At 36.4% G+C, this 19,979-nt stretch overlaps 1 protein-coding gene across 8 annotated transcripts in view; it reads right to left on the bottom strand.

Annotated features, from left to right (window-relative positions):
- The window catches only part of Lama2 (laminin subunit alpha 2), a 573,571-nt gene that overhangs the window by 315,364 nt on the left and 238,228 nt on the right, over positions 1-19,979 (bottom strand). For all 8 annotated transcript variants that reach the window (XM_028877376.1, XM_028877370.2, XM_028877371.2 and 5 more), the window contains exons 9-10: positions 18,279-18,378; positions 13,803-13,963 (exon numbers count right to left, since the gene is read on the bottom strand). In XM_028877376.1, the coding sequence (XP_028733209.1) occupies positions 13,803-13,963; positions 18,279-18,378 (261 nt within the window). The remainder of the gene's footprint in view (positions 1-13,802; positions 13,964-18,278; positions 18,379-19,979) is intronic.

Genomic DNA, 19,979 nt, shown 5'->3' with positions numbered 1-19,979 from the left:
TAGCAACAGAGACATTCTTCAAAGGAAGAGTTGGATCTATGCCTGTATATGAAAAACATGACTGTAGTCCTCATTTTACTTTCTCACCCATTTGTAAAGTACAGCAATGTCATGGAAAACAACTGCTCTAAAGTTTCCTGTTAAGGTCTGTTGTCCTAACATCACAGCCTGTGTGTATAGCGGGGTTTACTGAGCGCTAAGGACTGCACTCAATGTTACTATTTTGATCTTTATTAAGAATGTATATTAAATATGATACATCAAGAAAATGTGTTAGTCTAATGAACGTGGAGTCAATATTAAGCTCACCATTCTGTGTTAAAGAGCAACTTCACCTTCAAATATATGATAGAATTAAAACACTTCTATTATACAAAATTGTCAAATCTTCATATTACAGGTTAAAAATACATGCATTTGAGGCAAGCATGCAGGTTTGAGATGTGGAGAATTTGGGGCAAATATGTATAGGTAAGTAGAAAAGAGGGAAACTTTTTCCCTGCTTAATTTTATACAGTGTTTCCTAGCCTAGTAGGTTATTTATATAGACTAATATTATGGAGAAAATCCATTCTTATTTAATGACTGTTCTCCAGATTAGGTTCATTAATCCTAATCCCAGTACACAGAAAACATATTTGTTTCTAGGTGAGGCTACATTGTGTGCTCAGACCAATGAAAGTTGACTGCTCAATGAAAATCTGGGAAGGGTGTAATCTGATTTAAGAAGTGGTTAATCCTGATTAATACCTCCAAATGAAGGCTTCCTCTGCAGGAAATAGATTTCCAGCATCCTTAAGCATGCATGACCCCTTATTCCCCTCTTCCTTACATTCTCCTTCTGCCCCATTGCATAGCTTTCCCTTTCCTTAGAGAGCTAACTTGCTTACCTACTGTTTCTATAGCCTCAAATGCACTGCTTTATTATAACCATGAAATCATATCTAGGCTTACAAAGATTATTCTCTCCAAATACATGTAATATTTAGTTATAGGTAGAAACCTGTTGTTTAATTTCCAGCACAGCAACTGCATTTGAATCTACTGCTATTTCAGCTAAGAATTGAGGCTCCAAAGTAATGGCCCCTATGGGACTTTTATGTCGCCCCAGATCTGCCTCCTGTCTCTCCCACCAAATGTAGTTTTAACTAAATCTCTATTGTTCTATTTATCAATAAGACCTGGGAGTCAGAGGCTGGGGTGAAAACCTGCTAGCTCAGAGAGGTTGAGGAGCAACTAGCTGACCTTTCTTCACCAGTGTGTCTCTGAAAGATAGTATGTTTCTGCTCTGCCAAACCAAAAAAGACCACCGCATTCAAAGTCCTTCCCTACTACTTCTATAGATCTCTCTATCCATCTTCCATATGCCCTCTTACTCTCTGTGATTAACTTCTGTCAACTAGTTGCTAGCTCCACCTCTTGACCCAAGGTTGATTTTATTGAACTAATGCAAATACAAACTTGGGGTTCATAGTGTTATCATATATCCTACAACAGGCACCCTTCTGTGTACATATTTCCAGAAAATAACAAGTTTCCTGGACAACGTTGAGAAATGGCTTCATACAACTTTATTAAGATTAAACAAATTACTTGGTGATGGTATTTTTATGTATATTAAAGTGCCACACAGTGGATGCTTATTAAAAATATATTTGAGAGGCTAGGGAGATGGTCCAGTTGGCAACATGCTTACTACATAAGTACTGAGACAAGAGTTTTAGCACCAACATTCAAATTAACAAACAAAGTAAGCAATGGCAGAAGAATAAGCAAAGCAGAAGGATGCTGGGTGCACAGTGTGAGCCTCTAACCCCAGGACTGAGGAACCAGTGTCAGGAAGGATGTCAGGCTTCCTGGATAGCCAATCTAAGCTGAATTGGCAAGCTCTAAATTCAGTGAAAGATCCTGTCTCAAAATATAAAGGTGGAGTGTAATACAGGAATACATCCAACCTGGCCTTCTCTGGCTTTCACATGAATGCTTGCATAGACAAATCTACACATACATTCATGCAAATACACAAAATATATTTGAGTAAGTCAGGATTGAGAAGATGGGGTGGTAAAAAATATAAAAAGAGAAGACAGAAAACAGGCCCCAAAAAAGGATAAGTTTTCAAGAACAAACAAGAGCTTCTTCTAAGATTTTAGAGAATTTATTTAAACTTTGATTTTTGGCTTTTAACATCCATGGCCCATTCACAACCCCAACTATTATTGCATCTCTGGGATCCTTAACAGGGGGGCATGCCTACAGTGCCATTTCATGTCTTTGTATTTAGTGTCAATATGTATAGAAACTGAGGTGTGGTTACTAACATTCTCACCAGCTTTAAATTTTCTAGCCTGATTCCAAATATTTTGCGATGGTAGATGTCAGCAAAAGTAATCAATCTACTCTCCGACCCGTAGGGACAAAGAAATCCCCAAAGCAGTGAAGAGCATCTTCAAAAGAGTGCACAGGCAGGAAAGATGAAACATATCTATAATTATAATTTAGCTTTTTCCATTGAGGACTCAGTACAGCTGTTCTGAACACCGTGTTCTTCTGGGCTCTGTCTAGTCTACTTTTCATTTACTCTAAATTGAAAGCAAATAATGCCACTTTTCTGAGATTCAGACTGAGCTGAACAATTAGACATTTTTAGACATTAGCTACATATTCCTTAGTGCCACTTTAGCCTTGTAATGTGACCTTGAGAAAAATTATGAATAAATCATTGTATATTCAGTTTAATCTAATGACCCGGAGCAGCACATTAAAGTGGGAATTCTAGGTACTGTAAAAGACGAGAGTAGAGCCAAGGTCTTTGTTCTTAAAGGCCAGTGTCTATCTAGATAAAAGGATACACCTGAAATTAACTTTACTGCAAGGTGGAACATGGTCAGTTCATCTCCGAAGCAAATTAACTTATGAGAACATACTTAAGGAGGCACGGATTCTTCTTGTGAAGGCTCTACGCCAGGAAAAAATTGCAAATAAACCTTGAAGCATGGTTTTAAAAAATTAAACTTGTTGGTAGATATAGGGAGACATCTATGTTAGCAAAGACAGTGAAAATAATGTTTAATGTGAGGAAAGTTTTATTTGTCACCTATTCTTCCAAATAAACTCACTCATGGAAAACTTTCTATATGGTAAGCATTTCATTTGACACTTAAAATCAAAGGCTTACTCCTAAATAGTTGACATTTAAGGGTATTCTAAGAGATGGAACCTCTTCCCTTAGGAAATGGGAGATAATTAATGGGAGCTAAGCTGGAGACAAATCCACAGAATTATATCTGAGGCACTTGAGTTGACAGTAGTAGTAAAATGTTTATGAGATGTGAGACAGTGAGACACAGAAATCTTTCACTACTATATAGTATAGGAATGGGTTAACTCAGCAGGTTTGAATGTTCAAACACATCGTCTAACGATGAATGATATGTTAGAGCAGTGGTTCTCAACCTTCCTAATGCCATGACCCTTTAATACAGTTCCTCATGTTGTCATGACTCCCCCTTCCCAAATCAATCATAAAATTATTTTCATTGCTATTTCATAACTGCAATTTTGCTACTGTTATGAATCATCATTTAAATATTTTTGGAGATAGATATTTGCCAATGGGGTTATGATAATAACCTCTGTGCTATGGGGTACGAACCAAAAGATATTTGAGACGGCCTTCTAGAATGATTTTGTATATGTGGGAACTAGGTTCTCATTAGCTGATTTATATTAACACTCTACTAAATGTCTTATCTCACTCATCTGGAGGCTCCAGAGCCATGGTGTATCAGTGAGATATTGTGGATACTGCAGATGAAGTATATGCTTGCCACATGAGCATTCCATATTGACATAACTATCTATTTGACAAGACCCTGGACACAAGACTTGAGTGAGCTTCCTTAGTTAGCAATACTCCCTACTTGTCACATATGGTGGGAGAGTAAGCATTCTGCATGCTTCTGCTGGGAGAGGATGACTGACATCTTGCACTTTGTTTTTCCTGGGTGCTTCACTGTGCCTCTTCTGTCTGTAGTGATTCTCATCTGGAACTGCTCATGTAATAAAATGTAACATGAATATAACATAGTTTTATAAATTCTGAAAGTCCTTCTAAGAAGTCACTCAAACTACTATGGTCTCCAGGAACATCTAAATACCATACTAGGGATGATGGAACCTATAAAGCATTTGTAGACTAATAAGAACATGTCCAACGGCTACTTTTGTCTCATTTAGTTTAACTACTATTTGAACTAAAGTATTTTAGGTACGTTTTGCTGTTCTCAAGTTAATCCTGCAGCTTCTTCATAATAAGCTGCAATTTACCAATACGTCAACAAGGCAAAAACCTAATTTAGAGCATAATGTTGTCACCGACAAGTTTTATCCAGTCTCAAGCATCTGAACTTGAGCTAAACAGAGTTTGCTAACTGGCCAGACTATGTTCAAATAAGGGAAATGTCTAGATGTAACCAGTCCAGCTATTCCTATACTTTATCTCCAGTTTATCTCCAGATGCTTATTGGTCACACTGGAACACAGAGCTCTCTGAGTTTCCTCTGGTTCTGAGTGTTACCTGATTCACAAGCCATCTTTAAAAGGAGCTTTCATGTTAATGTTTCTTTGAAATTAAATGGCACTCATTACATCCAAAACTGCAATACGCTGACTGTTGTCAGGCTCTACCAGAGACAAATCTTACACACAAATAAATAGGACCTACTGATGTTTGCACCCTTATGGCTTCTGTAGTAGTTTGAATGTGAAATGCCCCAACAGACTGAGGCACTTAACTCTTGTTTTCCATGGGACAGTACTCTTCTAGGAGCTCATTGAATGTTCAGGAGCTAAAGCCTTGCTGGAAGAAGTGCATCACTGGAATTAGGCCCTCAGTTTGGATCATCTAGCCCACTTCCTGTTTATTCTCTTTTCCCTGACTGCAATCACCTTATTCTCCAGTTACATCCACACCATGAAGGACTGTGTCTACTTGAACTGCTGGAACAAGTAAGTCATAGTAAACCCTCCCTCCATCTAGCTGCTTCTTATCGGCTATTTGGTCATGGTAATTGGAAAAGTAACGAATACTACTCCTGACAGGGCCTTTTGAATTTGAATCAGAGAAATTCTGTTTAGCTCACTAGAACTCTACTTTCTAGACACTTCAATTGGGGAAATCTATAAACTTATTAGGTTTTCCTTCCTTTATCAAATCTCCTCAGGAAGAAGTGTTATGTCATAATACATCTAACAATTGAGGTATAGGGTTGTGCTTGAAAATTATTCTTCAAAAACAATAGTTTTCAAAGTGATTACTGAAGAACATGTGGTGTGATGTATGCATTTCATGTCATAGAGAGTACCATGATTCCAATGCAGAAGTTGATTCTGAGACTTTTATGTGTGTATTAACAGTGTCAAAGAACCCTCAACTTTGACAGTGTAGGCTACACAATCATCTATATAATTAGTACCTTCATACGAACATGATCTTGAAAGCCTGAGCATTACTCTTTCTGCAGGTTTGGGGCATTATATTTTGGGGTTTTATTTTTACATCTGTGTTCCAATATTCCATCCACAAGTCAGCCTCTTACTGTATCCCCATTTCATACAGGAAGATCTGCTTTGAGAGCTGAGATCTGGGACTTGCAGGTTTTGACTTTACATGAGAGTGAACCATCAGCTCTATAAGAGAGCTCTCTGCACATCTTTGTTTCCTTTGCTACCCATATCAAATTGTTAATAAATGCTCTGCACATTATTTCTTTCTGTGACTCATGCATCTCATCACAGCTGAGCGTCTCTGGTCCAGGTATGCTAGGGAGTAGCAAACTGTACTCCAGAGGATTATGGCAAAAGCAACTAGAAAAGTGCACAGATAACCTAAGACACACTGGAAAAAAATTCCTGCTCTGAGACAGGCACAAAGAACACATGCCATGGCCGACACCAGATTATCATGACAGTCCCTGAGTCTCTGAAGGAAAACTAAGCAGAAAAGTGACAGAGGTTGATACAAAAGATGCATTCTGTTTTCCTCATAACACAAAAATAATCTACTGCAACACTGTCCTCTGCAGTTGAGATGTTTTTAGGTATGGTTACCCACTAAAGGCTACTGGCTGAAATAAATAGATAAAAACCATTGTTTTTGTTATTTTCTTATCTGTTACATTCTAAGGTTGGCAGACCACCCCATTGATCCCCAAACTACAGGTAAGCATATAACTGACCCTGAACTTCTAACACTGAGAGTTATTTTCATTGTTATGATATTTCCCTTCTTTTTGTCCTAGCACTTCTTTGTACTGATCTTTTAAAGAGTTACCAGCATAATTTGATGTTTCAAAATATTAAATGTCTCTTAATTTTACCTAAGTAATCAGGGACTATGCCATTAAAGCTCTCATTACTTCCAATGGGCAACTCTTGTCAATTTATTTTAATATTTTAAGTGTTTAGAGTCCATTAGTGATTTTGCTAATTTACATATTTAATGATAGTTTCCACAATAAAGTCAACAAAATGGTACAATTTCCAGGTTTCACACTTTTATTCTAGAAATAACTATTCCTAATACACGTTCACTGTTCATTTCTAGGTTATTCTAATTGCATATACTAACTTTTAAATATGGACCAATCATAGCCTATGAATTTCCCCTTGTAAATATTCTATATAATCGATAATACATTCTTCCACATTGTGATATTAAAAGCGTCACTTTGCTTGAGACCAGTGTTCTTAATTTAGTCAAAATATTTTTCATTATCATGACCCTCAAGGGGCATGCTTGGTCACATTATAATCATAATTTTTACTGAGAAACATTAAAACTGCAGATGGACAGCATGTATAGATGTACTGCAAGGACATACCTATCTTACATGTAAAATTAATGTTTTCGTCCCTCCTGAAATAACACCCATCTCCTCAGGAAGGCTTTTTTGCTCTAGTCCCATAATTCCATTGACTATGCATAGTAAAATGTCTAATTAAAAGATATTGTGGTCTATCCTACAAAACACTCTTAGTGGCTGTCCTTTATATCTTTAGGACTATTTTTTCCAATGGAATAGCTAAATTTGAAAAGCCTTACTATGTAGCTAATTTTTTTCCCTTCAAGTCAGAGGCTGGTGAGCTGACATCAATTTTCTTTTTGTGATAGCTTCCTCAGTACAGCCTCTCTCTGGAGAAATAGAGTCACAATAGCTTTCCTGTTTCCATTCTCATGAAGCCTCCTCCTTATAAATTAGGTACGACTTTAGCAGTGTGTGTTTAACTGTGATTGTTAGTCAACTGGGAATTCTATTGACAAAGTTACTGAGAATATCCACAGTGACATTTAAGTTTTTTAATGATAATTGCTTGGGAAATTTTGTAGTCACGCTTAGTTTTGAGGCTCGTGTAGTCAATTACACATTTTTCTTCCATAAAAACCTTCATTTTATGTGTCTTAGTATTAAAATAATTTAACATATGGAAAGATAATTACTTAATTAGCAGTATTTGTTGAGTGCATATTCTTTAAGCATACTGATCCAGAATTAGATAGTATGTGGTGATCTGGGGAAAGATGAAAAGAAATGAGAGAATTTAACTTCTCACAAACTAAGTTTTATTCAATGTTGTTTAAAAGGATTGGCCATATACTAGTTTAGAGATTTTTACCCAGCAACTATTCAAATAAGATCTCAATGCAGAACAGAGCTTCATTCCAAATGCATCAAGGATAAGTGGGGCTTTATAAACAGAATACAAGAGGGTAAAGCCATAGAAAGCTACTAATGGGGACTATTAATGATAGGTACCCTTGTTAAAACTACCCAGCAGCTTGCATGTGGAAAGCAGGGCAGGTTGTTCTGATGGGAAGGATGAGGGACTCACAAGAAGCTGATTTAGGAGGATTCTTACTAGACACGGTTAGACTTGAGGATTAAGCCCAAAGGAAAGGTGTAGACAAAAAGAGAAGTCAGAAGAGCCTATCTAATTTTGGGTAAGGAGAGAGTCTTTCATGTGTGTGTGTGTGTGTGTGTGTGTGTGTGTGTGTGATTTATGTTACTGTGATATTTTCTCTATGAAATTTAGATTAGAGATAAAATCATGTACATCAAGATTCTTTGTAGAACTGTCATGACTTTAAGCAACAATCAATAAAAAATAATCACATGTAAATCTATATGTCCATACAGATGTTCTGTTTTCTAGGCACACCTAATAAGATTTAGGTAAGATATACTCAATATCATTGCTGTATATATAAGTAAACAGCATTAAATGGGACAAGAAACTGATGGCCAGCGCCCATGATGTTTCCATTATTTTCCTCACTTCTTTGTTATAATCATTGTGTTATCTTTCGGTGCGTGCAATGATGAAGACATGACATAGGTTCCATGTCATTACCCAAGGTAAGACAGACATAAGGTAGGATTCAAATGCCGAAAATATTTTAAAGGAAAACTGTGAGCGTGATTGTTGGAGGAGAATGCTTCCTAATGGGAAATTCAAGAAAGTGTTGATGGGAAAGTAGAGATTAAGCTGGGACTAAAATCATCAGGCAAAATAAAGGAGAGGAGAGATGAAGTTTCCTAAGCAGTCTGAAAGAACTTAGAAAACTCCAGTTACTGAAAGCTTGGGGACTAGGGAATTTAATCAAGCCTGAGAAACAGTGACAGATGCCCACAATCATTCCGGACAGGTAAGTTGAGGCCCAATCACGTAGCCTTGTGGACTACTGAGGTCATAACAGAAAGTGCAATAAAAACAAAGCAAAGCAAAATGAAGCACAGACTCCAGTTTCTAATCTTGTACTAAGACTTTGGTAAAAAATAAAGCTAAATGTTCCTTCTGGGATCAAGGTCAATCTATATTATTTATGACGTTCCACAATCCAACTCATTTGAAATAAATAGTATAACACCAAACTACAAAAGAGCCAAACTCTAGTATATGGTACCAATATATAAGCAATGATCAAAAGTGAGGTAGCTTTTATATTTAGGAGACATGTATATTTAAAATTTTCACTTACAGTATATTTAAAATTTTCTTACATGTGTGCTCATCTGCAAAAATGTACAATTATTAAATATTTTCAACTTTACATGAATGCAAACTTTAGGCCATATATTTTTAACTGAAGTTTTTGGAAGTTATTACTCCTTATACACATAGATTTACTGTGATCAATTTGTTTCTTTATATTAGATTAAATAAAGATTTGGTTTCTTCTCAGCATCTCTAAGGAATTGGTTATAGAACAGCTAGTGGGTCCAGAAATCACTGATACTCTGCTTCTTAAATAAAAATCCTGTTCCATCTGTGTACCCTCCCATTAAGGTAAACTATCCCCAGATTAATTCCAAACCTGAATACAATGTAAATTACGTGTCAGTGTTACCCTGAATTTAGGGGATTAAAAGTGAAAAGTGTATATGCATTCCATATATATAATTGCTTTTTAAATATTTTTCTTTTCTCTATTTTGTCCTGTCTGTGATACAGGGATCAAATCTGGGGGTTTACGCATGTTAAGCAAGTATTCTATATAGCCCTAGTTTTTCACCCTGTGATGAGTTTAATCTACAGAGGTTACATACACAGACAAGGAAAGTGAGCTTATTATAATTCATGTTTGCTATTTTTCTGGTATTTATTTTTCTAAATTTCATTATAACAAGTATTTATGTATTAAACATCTTTTTTATAATTTTAAAAAATGTATTGTTAAACTTGTTTAGGATAAATGTTTAGTCATGAAATTTCTAGAGTGCAGGGTACAGTCATCTTGAATTAGTGGTACTAACTCATTCTAATAACAATGACAAACATTTACTTCCATTTCCCCAAATTTCCTGTGCTGTTTGGTAGTATCAACTGTCTCCACATTTTCAATTTTACTTTACATTCTTGACCTTTTCTTTTTTCATTTTGTTTTTGAGAATTCTCTACTATGTATTTTGATCACATTCATTCCCTCCCTCTCCCCCTACTCTTCGCTTTCCCCGCCCACCCAACTTCCTGTCACATTGTTTAAACCCCAGTCCAGATTGTGCTGTCTATATACTCTTGGATGTCTGCCTTCCACCTGAGGGTGCTACCTACCAGGGGCCACATTCTTAAAGAAAACTCTCCCCCACTTCTCTCTCTCTCTCTCTCTCTCTCTCTCTCTCTCTCTCTCTCTCTCTCTCTCTCTCTCTCCACCCCCTTCCCCTGCCCTGAGAATCAATCATAATCACAGAGTCACCATTTTATTTCTGGATATCATAAGGAAAAAATAAAATTAATTCTATTCTCACATAGCATACAGGTTTGGGAGTCTGATTGGCCACTAACTTTTCTTCTCCCAGATCTCCAGAGACACAAAAAGCTGTCCAGCTGCTTCCCTGAATTTACATCATGGACCTGTAGTCTCCCGCCCACATTTGGAAAGCACTTCTGGGGTCCCCACATGAAGCAGTTCAATTCTTGTCTATCTCTGTGGACCAATTCAAGTGTATTAACTCCTCCGAATATTGGACTTTATTTTGAAACTAAGACTGACCTTCTACCTACACCTCACCTATTTTGTTACTCAAATTGGCTTGAGCTTAGATTTAACAGATTTCCCTCTTAGGTCTCACATCTAGAAATTCCCATCTGTTTCCCAAATCTAACTATTTTTAGTTTACTAGCTGAATTTATCCAACCAATCTATATGTTTGAAATAATAGATGCTGGAAAAGTTGTGTTGTGCCCATCTCAACTCAACATAGCTTTTAGAATCTCTGTCACTTAAAATTCATAAAAGAAAAAAAATAGGCCTCAGGTTTTACAATGAAGGAGTTCTTTAAACTCTTTTCATACTCAATGGATAGTTCTGATTCAAGGAAACTATGAAAAAGGAGCCAGGCCAGCCAGATAATTCAGCACATAAGATGCTTGTTGCCAAATTGACAACCAGAGCTAGATCCCCGGGACTCACAAGGTGTACTGAGGGAACTAACCCCAGCAAGTTGTCCTATACACTACATACACACACACACACATACACACACACACACACACACACACACACACACATACAGTAAGTCAATAAATGTAATAACAAAGTTTAAAAAATAAAAGCATTTGAAAAAGAAAATAATGAAAAATTCTCTTTATATATCAAAATGAAGAAATAGAAATGTAATTTTTTATTGACTAGTATGCACTTTGCATGTTCATACTTACATACTTATTATTTATATCTATTTTATATTCTATTTATAAATAAATACTTGTTTAAAGTCAATTATTTTTGCTGGGTAGTGGTGGCACATGCTTTTAATCCCAGAACTTGGGAGGCAGAGCCAGGCAGATCTCTGTGAGTTTGAGGCCAGCCTGGTCTACAAAGTGAGATCCAGGACAGGCACCAAAACTACATACATAGAGAAACCCTGTCTTGAAAAAACAAAAAAAAATAGAGATAAACTCAATTATTTTTATATCAATACTACATGAATATACATGCACACACATACTTTATACTGAAATAAAAATCGATCATTTTACTGTAAGCATCCAATAATGTTTTTCTTCTTATAAAGAATTTTGATCTATTTTTTATCAGTTGGTATAACTACTTCAAATCATATTTTTTTAAAAAAAAAGGATATATCTCATTCCTTTCTGTACTAGTGGGTGTTCCTTTGAATATTTAAATTATACATATAGCTGTTTTAAATACTTAGCTATTTATCATTCTTATAAATGAGAGGTGATGGACAATTCATCACAGTGCAGTGTCTGTACGTTGTTACATAGTTCATTATAAGACACCATGATATAATTATGTTGTAACATAATTTTTGATAAAAAGTAACTCATTCTTTATGTGTGTATACATTTTTATATTTTCATAGTTGTGCTGGCATCTTATGAAACTCGCTTTATCATAGGAGTCCTTAAGAGCTGCTGTTTTATATTTAAAATATCACACTGTTGAAAGATGTTGCTTTCAATGATGCCATGTAGTTAATTTTTAAATCTCTTTTATGATTTCTTAATTACTGTTTATTGTAGCGTTTTAACGGCATGCTTAGAGCATCAAGTGTGTTCATGGTGGCTTTTTTCTCATTAGGATTACAATTACCCTTCTCAAGACTTGGTGCCTAAGCAGCTCCAAGAAATTTCCCTGTGAGCACAGCTCATCACCAGAGCTCTCCTGTCTCAGCCTTCCTGGCTCTATCTCCCAAAGAAGCCAATGAAATGATGTTTGCCCCTCTCCTTTGTCAGGCTTTCCTTAAATGTAGCAGATGCCCATTCTTCCTCTAAAGGTGTGTATCTGAAAATGAATCCTTGCTCCTGCTTAAGTTCCCGTATCCTACAGACTCACGAAGTTCCTCTCCCACTTTAAGCGTAGCTCTACCTGTCCTGCACTCGAGCAAGTGACAAGATAAAATCATAAACAAGATCTTTCTCAGTGCATATTAGAGGAGAAGAACTGAAAGCTGCAAAATTGTCCCAACAGCATTCAGAATGGGGTGGGGGTGGGGCAGGGGTGTCTGAAGCAAGCTGCCACTCAATCATTGCTGTCTAGAGCTGGTCTTAGCAGTTTTCACTTCAGGTAATACTAGAATGAAATGCACTAAATCTAGAAAATGTATTATATTCCAATACACGAGAGCTTTCACAATGGCTTTCTGTTCACTGTGTAGGCAGTAAGTGGTCCAGTTTCAAGATAGATGCTTAAATAGTCTCTAATAAAATGCATGCTTATTATGTAAATATAATTTGTACATAGTTTTATTATTGTTATTGTATATAATAAGTATACATAAAATACACAAATACTATACTATATAGCATATTTTAGAAATGCTTTTACCAATAGGCACTTAAATATTAAAAATATTTTACTATGCTGTAATATTTGTGCATATACACCAAAATTCATGTGTACCAACTATATTCATATATTCCTAGATAAGCATAATAAATTAGTTAAAGAAAGGAAAGACTTAATTTAACTGTCTTGCTTTTAATATGGCCCTATCAAAAATATCAAAATTGCTTTTATGTTTATAATAGTGTGGCATGCCACCATTTTGAAAAGATTGCTTATTCACTTGGTTAATACAATTATGCACTAGTCAGAGCACCATGGAACAGACTTCTGTACCTGAAGTAAATTAGTCCTATCATTTCAGACTTGTGCATACCTCTGTTTCCTATATGTGTGAAGGCTGCAGGTGTAATAAGGCCCTTAGTCTTGACATGGTGAGCTATTAGCTGATTATGTACAACATATAAAATTGCCTTTCTGAAAGTACCCATGGGAGAACACATAGAATCTTTAATCAATTCCACTAGGTCTTCTTACACTTTGGTAATTAAATAGAATTTAAGTATGGAGAGGATTTTAAGACCTATCTCCACTCAAATCTCACGGGATTATTATTTTTTTAATCCAGAATTAAATCCTTGACAGAACTATTTTCTGAAGTGGCTCTAAGAGTATATATTTTTTAATTTGAAACAACTACTTTTTCAAGTGATGCATACATTTTTGTGCAATGGGAGAAAGATCATTTGTTATAAAATGGCATAGACCACTAAGGGGGTCTATGTATTTGCAGAATTTATATAAATGCAGGTGTGGCAAGTGAATCTGGTCAGCATTTAATGACACTTACAGGATCAGTATGCCCATAACAGACAGTCATATGCACAGGAGAAGCTTTACATGCCGAATGGCAGCAGACATAACAGAGAAGCCAAGGGGAGATGAATCCTGTCTCAACAGTGGGATACGGCTGGATTAAACAACGTACCTTACAGCTACAGGGCCCAACACAAGGGTCCTCATTTGTGCTCCCTAAGCCACTGCAGTTACAGGGTTGGCAGTCTGGGTAGCCACTGTAGCCCCTGACACACCGATCACAGCTCATGCCTCCAAAGCCAGATTTGCAGTGACAGGATCCAGGCATTAAACCTGAGGGAAGAAGCATTACATACATATCAGCACTTTCAAAGGAAACACAAGTTAGTTCTTGAGGTTTGAATTGTAGTAACTTTGAAGTTGGATTCTGATCACTAAATTAGTTTTTTTTAAAATTTTTATTATTTAAAACAATTTAAATTTAAGTATACATTGTTCCTATTCTTCCCTTCCCCTAAGTCCTTCCAGATCTTCTCTCCCTCCCTACTCATTCAACTTTAAGTTCTTTCTCAACAAGAACAACAAACAAAACCAATACAACAGCAAAACCTAGAAAACAAAATACAACACCTCCCAAAAAACACCCCCCACCACACACACACACACACACACACACACAGCAAACTGTAACCAATAAAAGTACAAACAAAAACTGTGAAGTTCATTATATACTACTGGTCAGTTACTCCTGAACATGAGGCCTTGTCCTGGAATGGTTGATGTACCCAGTGTTACTCTGTTGGAGAAAACTGATTTTCCTTCCTTCAGTGGGTATACAGGACAGCTCAATTGTTAACCTTTATCCTAGTGGCTAGGTTTTCATTCATTTTAAAAATATAACATAATAAAACAGAAACTATCACATCGAAGTTCGACAAGACAAATAAACAGAAGGAAAAGAGCCCCAGGAGAAGACACAAGAATCAGAAACACAGCCAGGTGGTGGTGGTGCACGCCTTTAATGCCAGCACTCGGGAGGCAGAGGCAGGTGGATCTCTGTTAGTTCGAGGCCAGCCTGGGCTACCAAGTGAGCTCCAGGAAAGGCGCAAAGCTACACAGAGAAACCCTGTCTCGAAAAAACCAAAAAAAAAAAAAAAAAAAAAAAAAAAAAAAAAAGAATCAGAAACATACTTTTTCTCACACCCAGGAATCCTATAAAACCACTAAACTGAAAGCCATAATATACATACAAAGGATCTGGTGCAGACCCATACAGGTCCTTTGCATTCTGCTTTAGTCTCCTAGTTCATATGAGCTTTGCTCAAGTTGGTTTAAATGGCCTTCTTTTCTTGTGTACATCAGTAAAGCTAATAATAAAGGATCTGGAGCCTAAATAAAGATGCCAGAGGGGCTGGGGAGATGGTACAGCAGTTAAGAGCACGTGTTGCTCTTACAGAGGACCCAGGTTTGGTTTGAAGCATCAACATGCTGACTCAAAATCACCTCCAGTTTCAGGGGATCCAGGAAGCATTTCTGGCCTGTGCTGGTATCAAGCACTCAAATAGTACATATACTTGCTACATGCAGGCAAAACATCCATACACATAAAATGAAATAAATAGATCTAAAAGTCTGAAAAATAAAGTTTAAAGACTGGAGAGATGTTTCAGTCAATGAAGTGCGGGAGCATAAGGATCTGGATTTCGATTCCTGGCACCCACAGAGAAGCTGAGTGGGACAGTAGACACTGGTAAGTAGGATTAAGACTTGCAGAAATAGGCAGATCTCTGGAGCTGGTTGGCCAGCCAGTGTAGTCAAATGGATGAACTCTGGGTTTCATGAAAGACCCTGTCTTGAAAAACAAGGTAGACAGCTGTAAAGAAAGACAGCCTATGCTAACCTTTAACTGCCTACACATATGCCCAGAAACCACGCCCATGTATGTACCTACACACTTGTATCTGCACACATACCATATATATGCGAAATTTAAGAAAAATGAAGGACAGAAAGATGAAAGATGAACCATCTATCAAACTACAACTTCTGTGTGCGAAGGCTACAGAATGTAACAGTAGCAACAACAAAATGGTCAAGGGGTACTTTCCATAAAGTTTAAAACTTATGGCACAACACTGGGAAGAATAGGCTGTGTCGTGTGCATGTCTGGCAACTCATAATCCAGCTTGCCCCAGCACATCATAACAGATGAGGACATCCTTGGGAAGAAAGATGGACTACTTAACAAGTTAGCATTGCTACTGTGATGTAGCGACACCCACAGCAATGGTAAAGAAAAGGCTGAATGGGGGTAGAATTGGAGTAGTGGGGTGAATATGTTGAAAATATAGTGTGTGAAATTCTCAACAAATTAATAAAATATTTTTAAATTTTCAAAAAGAAAAGACTGAAGGCATTCATAGGAACAGATTTAGGACATGGAAGAGGGGTATGAGAGCTGTTGTAATTCCCCTTTCTTTTGACAGAGAAATGTTCAAGATAATATATCCACAAGAACACCTTTAGTCTCTCTTCAGGAATGATGTGAGGACTGCAATCTGTTGTTCTTGCCTTTGATGATAAAGATAGGGAAAAAAGCTGTTGAATGAATGAATACTAGAAATAGGCCTTCAAAATAAGAGCAAATCAATAAAATGTGATCACCATCAGAAAAAGACAAAGAATAATGAAATGCAAGAATACTTCATGATAAGAAATCCTATCACTGAACAAAAGGAATATTGAACACAAATAAACCAAGAATACACGCTATTAGTATTAAGAGTGTTTGCATAATGTGCACAGGAGTCGTGAAAAATGACTGGAAATAGTAAACACAAAGAACATATGTATATGTCAGGAAAGCATGCAGAAAAGTAAAACTGACACATAAATACTAATTATGGACATGAAATATAATAGATTTAATACCTAAACATTTAGTTTACATTGATAAAGATGTAATAAAGTAATTTTTGTTAGATTTTTGCTTCAAAACTACTGATTATAGGAGCTGAAGAGATGGCTCGGTGGTTGAGAGCACTTGCTGTTCTTCCAGAGGACTCAGGTTCAATACCCATGACCCACATGGCAGCTCACAACTGTCAACACCTTCAGTTCCCATTGAGGATCCAATGAAAGGTAAAATATGAAACAAAAAAGGAGGGGCAATATTAAAGTTTTTCTCTTCATAGAATTTCATTATTCTTGCTTCTAAACTACCACTACATTGTGTATTTATTTTTCTAATTTTTCTATTTCTAACCAATTTTTGAATAATGTACTAATTTTGGTGGGTGACTTAATATTATTGATAATTGTGATTGACTTGTCCTTAAAAAAGCAAAAAAAATCATGATGGCAAGATTTAACTTTAAGGGTATCAGGGCAAAAATGCACACAGTCTTCATTATTTGCTACTTTAAAGTTGCTACTCAAATTCTCCAGGGCAAATGCCCTGTCATTAGCTCCCAAATATTAATTTTATTATTTTGCCATTTGATTCCTTGATGTTGAGAGTTTATCGTGAATTTTACTCCTCAAAGTATTTGGTTGCAACTCATAGTACCACCATCTGTAGTCCTTTGTATACACTTGGCATCATCTACATCTCACAATGTGATTTCTATTTGCTGCCCAATGCTGCACACAAATCTCTCAATGAATGCTGTCATTGAGACAATGCAGTTTACACTGAACCCAGTGGAAGTTACAGAACAATCTAAGGAACATGACAATGCTGTGGGATGTCTTTCTGTGTGTTGTGAATGTGTTGCTCTGACTGGTTGATAAATAAAGCTGTTTGGCCAATAGTGATGTAGAATATGGTTAGGCGGCACATTCCAACTGGAGAGAGAGGAAGAGGAAAGCAGAGGCATAGGAGACGCCAGCTGCTGCCAGGAGAAGCAAGATGTAAAAGCACTGGTAAGCCATGGCCATGTGGCAACTTGTAGATTAATAAAAATGAGTCGTTATAGGAGCTAGGTAGCAAGAAGCCTGAGCCATTAGGTCATACAGTTTGTAAGTAATATAAGTCTCTGTGTGTTTACTTGGGCTCAAGTGACTGCAGGACAGAGGAGAGAGAGATTCATCCTGACCTCAGGGACCAGAGAAAACTTCCAGCTACAGGAGAAGAAAAATTTTATACATAATATGTATACTTTATGCATAAACACTTTCTCTCTTTTCTATGTCCTTCCTCCCCCAGCGCGTGTGCGCGCGCGCACACACACACACACACACACACACACGTAATTGTCATATAAAATCATTTTTCTCAAGGACACATAGAGGAGAGTGGTCCCATAAGATTATACTGCCTGATGACATCATGCTTTGTATAATACACCCTATGACATTTCTACAACTAAACTGCTTATGACAAATTTCTCAGAATTTATGTCCGCAATAAAGTGCCATGTTACTGTACACATACATCAGAGCAGATGATCTTTTTTTCTTTTCAAACAGCATAGTTCAGCACAAAACAAATTATTATGGTGAATAAAAATAGCCTCCTAGAAGGCACACTGTTAGATGTCAGAATCCTGACGATGGAAATGGAATTACTGCGAAATTCTCTGAAAAGAAGAATGTTTGGCGTCCTCTCATCTTTTCATCAGAGCAGCAGTCCTCTACTGTGCCTCACCTCGTCGGGCATATTTCTCATCCTTGACACAGACTTCACTTAAGGAGCCAACGGGATCACAGTGACATGGCTGGCATGGTCTTGGATAATTTGGTGACACCTGAAAAGAAAAGAATTGAAATTGTTTCAATCAAGTGTAATAAAAATTCCAGTATTTTCAGCTTCATTGCAAACAATTTGGGACCAATTAGTTTAAAAAAATACATAACAAATTATTTTGATAAGAATTATAAGAATCTTTGACACAGATTGGTGGACTTCTAAAATCGAAATTTTTCTCAGTGAATACACAAAGCAAAGGGTCTGACATCATTAATCTGTAGGTAATTGTTATTTAGATTCAATAATCAATAAGATTTTTCTGTATTTCATTTCTTCCTGGCTTTTTTAAAGCTTGTATAAAGGAAACCACAGATAAAGTGTATACTTAAAGGAACATATTTTATAACCACTGCATTATTATCATAATGAAATGATGATATTTGGTTGGGATACTCAAATATATATTCCATAATTTAACATGCCTGCTTATTATATGTTTTAATATGATGTGGTTTAAAATCAGCATCATCAATTCCCTTCCTAATTTACTTTTCAAGAACTTTCATACTGACCATAGCATAGTTATTTAGATAAAAATTTATATTTGCTGCTCAAAAGAGGCACAGTTAAATATTTAAGTTAGAAACCTGGTTCTAGGAGGCTGCATAACCTGGGAAGAAACTGTCAGACTCGGTAAGCAGAAGTTGAGCTCACATCCCAGAGGGGCATGTGCAGCCCTGACCCTTCATGTTGGTACCAGGGCAATAACAATTGCTTCAAAGATGTTCTAAAGAGGAAACGAAGAAGGATGGCATGGAAGGTATCTCACGAGATCTCTGGCACACAGTCAATGCTTAGAGTCAGTCACAAGTAGCATTGACTATTGATATTTTAATTAAACAAATCTAAACTGCTCACAATACTGCACACACATTTGTTTTCCAGATGACCTGGTGGAAAACAAAAACCATAAACTGGTTTCCCAGGAAATGAATATTCAGGAATATATATATTTTTTTCCGGTAGACTACATCTTCAATAAGTATCTATACCTAGTTTTATTTTTAAGGAGGAATTTTTTTGCTAATGTAAATTATGATGTAAAAACTAGACTTTATTATATATCTAATTAAATAGATCTCAAGTTCACAATAGTTTAAAAACCATTGTTTGTTTGAGAAACTTTTAATCATGTCCTCATGGAGCTATAGTACTGTCCCTAACACAGACATGAGCCATGTTCTCTACCTTAAACAAGCTTATGGGACCAAAAGATTTATAAAATACTGATTAAAAAAAAGTCATAAAAAATAGACATACCTAAAGAGCCTCTAGGATCAAATGTTACAACCCATCACATTTATTTCAAACATTAATTTTTATATTTATTATTATTATTATTTTGATTATTTTAAAATCCAAATTGATGTTTGAAGAACAGAAAGAAAAATCTGCTAAAGAGAGGTCTGTGGAGGGATGGGTATCCACATCTGTATACTAACATCCCCCCACAGCTTAACTGATCCATGCTACATTAAAAAAAAAAAAAAAGTCATTCAGGAGAAGCCAAGAAAATGGAAAGATGGAAAGAACTAAAATGAAAAAGAGAAGCTTGAAGAGAGTTTTCAGTGCTTTGCACCAAGTAAACAGGGTTTAAAT

Source organism: Peromyscus leucopus, chromosome 8a, assembly GCF_004664715.2.
Source record: "Peromyscus leucopus breed LL Stock chromosome 8a, UCI_PerLeu_2.1, whole genome shotgun sequence".
NCBI classification, from domain to species: Eukaryota; Metazoa; Chordata; class Mammalia; order Rodentia; family Cricetidae; genus Peromyscus; species Peromyscus leucopus.
Note: the sequence above shows the minus strand (reverse complement) of the source record. Positions and strands in the feature narration are given on the sequence as shown.